General features: G+C 42.8%; 1 protein-coding gene across 1 annotated transcript in view; it reads left to right on the forward strand.

Annotated features, from left to right (window-relative positions):
* The window catches only part of LOC119584348 (E3 ubiquitin-protein ligase TRIM11-like), a 5,276-nt gene extending 4,508 nt beyond the window's left edge, over positions 1 to 768 (forward strand). Inside the window, exon 4 of the mRNA XM_037932910.1 lies at positions 1 to 768. This exon is cut by the window's left edge and continues 85 nt beyond it. Coding sequence (XP_037788838.1) covers positions 1 to 437 — 437 coding nt within the window. The 3' untranslated portion in view covers positions 438 to 768.
* Positions 769 to 2,500: the final 1,732 nt, after the last annotated feature.

Raw genomic sequence — 2,500 nt, forward strand, 5'->3', positions numbered from 1 at the left:
TCAACATCAAGGTGTGGACCCACCTCCGCCGCGGCCAGCAGTTCCTCGCCCTGTGCCAGGGACACCTCGGGCCAACGCTGAAGGGCTCGGCGTTCCTGGACGTCACCGAGACCGCCGGGATCGACTGCCTCCGCGGGGGACGCTACCTGACGGAGAACGGCACGAGCTCCCACGCCCTGATGGATCGTCTGGAGTGGAATGAGGGTCACGAGCGGCCAGGGCGAAAGGGCCTGGTGGCTGGCTGGAGTTTCAGGAAGGCGGAGGACGAGACCCTGTTCGGCATAGCGCTAGGGGAGTGTCATATCAAGTTCTGCTGCCCTTTCGGCGAGGTCGTGTCCGGTATGTCCATCGTTGAGGACATTGCCTACAACCGCACGGTGAGGGACGTGACCATTGTGGAGGTGGGGACGGCAGTGCGCGACTTTGCGACGAATTGAAACAGGTGGCCGAAGTGTTTGGGATCAGCGGCTATGGGAAGGAAAGAAAAGCGTGGCTTCCTGTGTCTTCTTTTTATTGTTGGTATTTTCCCATTTATGATATAGTGATTTCATGAGTGAATTTATTTTAAACTTTTTATCTTTTTTTTTATTATTATTTTTTTAAGCTCAGTTTTCTCTTTTGCATTGCATTAGCTTTATGGTTAGTGTTAATATATAAGTTTTATACGGTATATATATACAGAAATGAGATCTGTCTGCCTACAAAGTGACTTAATTCAGATTATTTAATTTTCAGATACAGATTTAAATATAACAAATAAACTTATATAATAATCTTCTTTTGATTTTTTTCCTGCCCTTAAGGCAGAGAAAGGTTGAGAAAACTTAATACAATATTTTCCTTCCATAAGTAAGGGTGAATATATATATATATATATATATATATATATATATACATATATATTTATACACACATACACGCGCGCGCGCGCGTGTAAATATTTTAATCTTTATTTAAGACTAACACATTTTGTTTTGCTCACATTAATATTATGGTCGTTTAAGGAGTGTCACCTTCCCTTGTTAATTTTAACATTCAACTTCTTAATCTGGATCAACAATTGTATTCAAAATTTTAATCACCAAAAAAAAAAAAAAAAAATGATCGGAATTAGGCCTATCTAATTCACGATCGGATAAGGTTTTCACATACTAAATAGTTGGTAAAAAAATCAGTACTTGAAACAATAAAACACCTGGGAAAAGACAGTAACATACTCGTGGCTTGGGATGTGGCCCTTATGCAACAGCCGCAAAAGGCACGTCCTCCCCCAGTGAGCAGCAGCGGGTGACTGACTACGAAAGGCTGGTCTGGGACACTTTTGCAATCCATTTTCTAATACTTTTATTTGTTCAGTTTATCTATTTATTTGTTTATATGTTTTGATTTATCAATCTGTTTATTCATTTATTTATTCGATTTCATTTATTCATTTAACCTATTTACTTTTTTCCTTTTTCTCCTTCTTTATTTACTAGTGTGCACTTATGAAAAGGAACAAAGCATAGATGTAAGTGTGAACTGCTCCCGTGTTCATAAAAGATACATTCAGAAGTCTATAATAGCACATGATATGAGAGAGAGAAAAAAATCAAAGTCCAAAAGAAAACGAAATCAAATATCAAACTACTCACCACACGCACACGCACACACACACACACACACACACGCACACACACACACGCACACGCACACGCACACGCACACCACACACACACACACACACACACACACACACACACACACACACACACACACACACACACACACACACACACACACACACACACACATACACACACACACACACGCACACACACTCACAAAAAAGCAAGGCAAACCCAGCAGCCTTTAACCTCAGTTCAGATCCGTTGCCAAAAGGACTAAGTCACACACACGCAAGTTCATCGACAGCATCATCTGGACGCTGAGGAAGCGACCCACCACGCCCTTGGGCTGGGTCAGCACGACCCTGCCATTGACCGAGTATGGGGGTGAGTTGCCGAAGAGGTCAAAGGTCGAGAAGTTTCCGTCTGACCTCATTTCGTGGCCCACGCGAATCTGGGTTGGTTAGGGCGAGTGGGTGGGTGGGTTAGTGGGGAGGTGGGTATTAGGTGGGTGAGTTAGTTGGTAGGTGGGTCAGTGGGCAGGTGGGCCAGTGGGTTATTGGGTGGGTGGGTGAGCGGGAAGAAGGGAAATGGAAGAGAGAAAAAATATAGTTATTAATTAATTTAAAAGAGTAATGAAAAGGCGAATATGAAATACTTAAGCTTAGCCCAGATCCAAGATACATTGTTGCTCAACACTGTATCTGAAACAGTAAAATGTCTCGAAAATGCTGCGAAACAGTTGCGAGACAAGATTTCATGCCCACGTCCAAACCAAGATAATTTGTTGCGCAGTAATCACGAAACAGAGTATCTGAAAAGTTGAGCAACAATCCACATTTGTTTCGCAGCTGTTGCTCAAGAGGTCCGAGACATGATTTTAAGTGTTTCAG

The sequence above is a fragment of the Penaeus monodon genome, chromosome 18 (assembly GCF_015228065.2).
Source record: "Penaeus monodon isolate SGIC_2016 chromosome 18, NSTDA_Pmon_1, whole genome shotgun sequence".
Taxonomy (NCBI): domain Eukaryota; kingdom Metazoa; phylum Arthropoda; class Malacostraca; order Decapoda; family Penaeidae; genus Penaeus; species Penaeus monodon.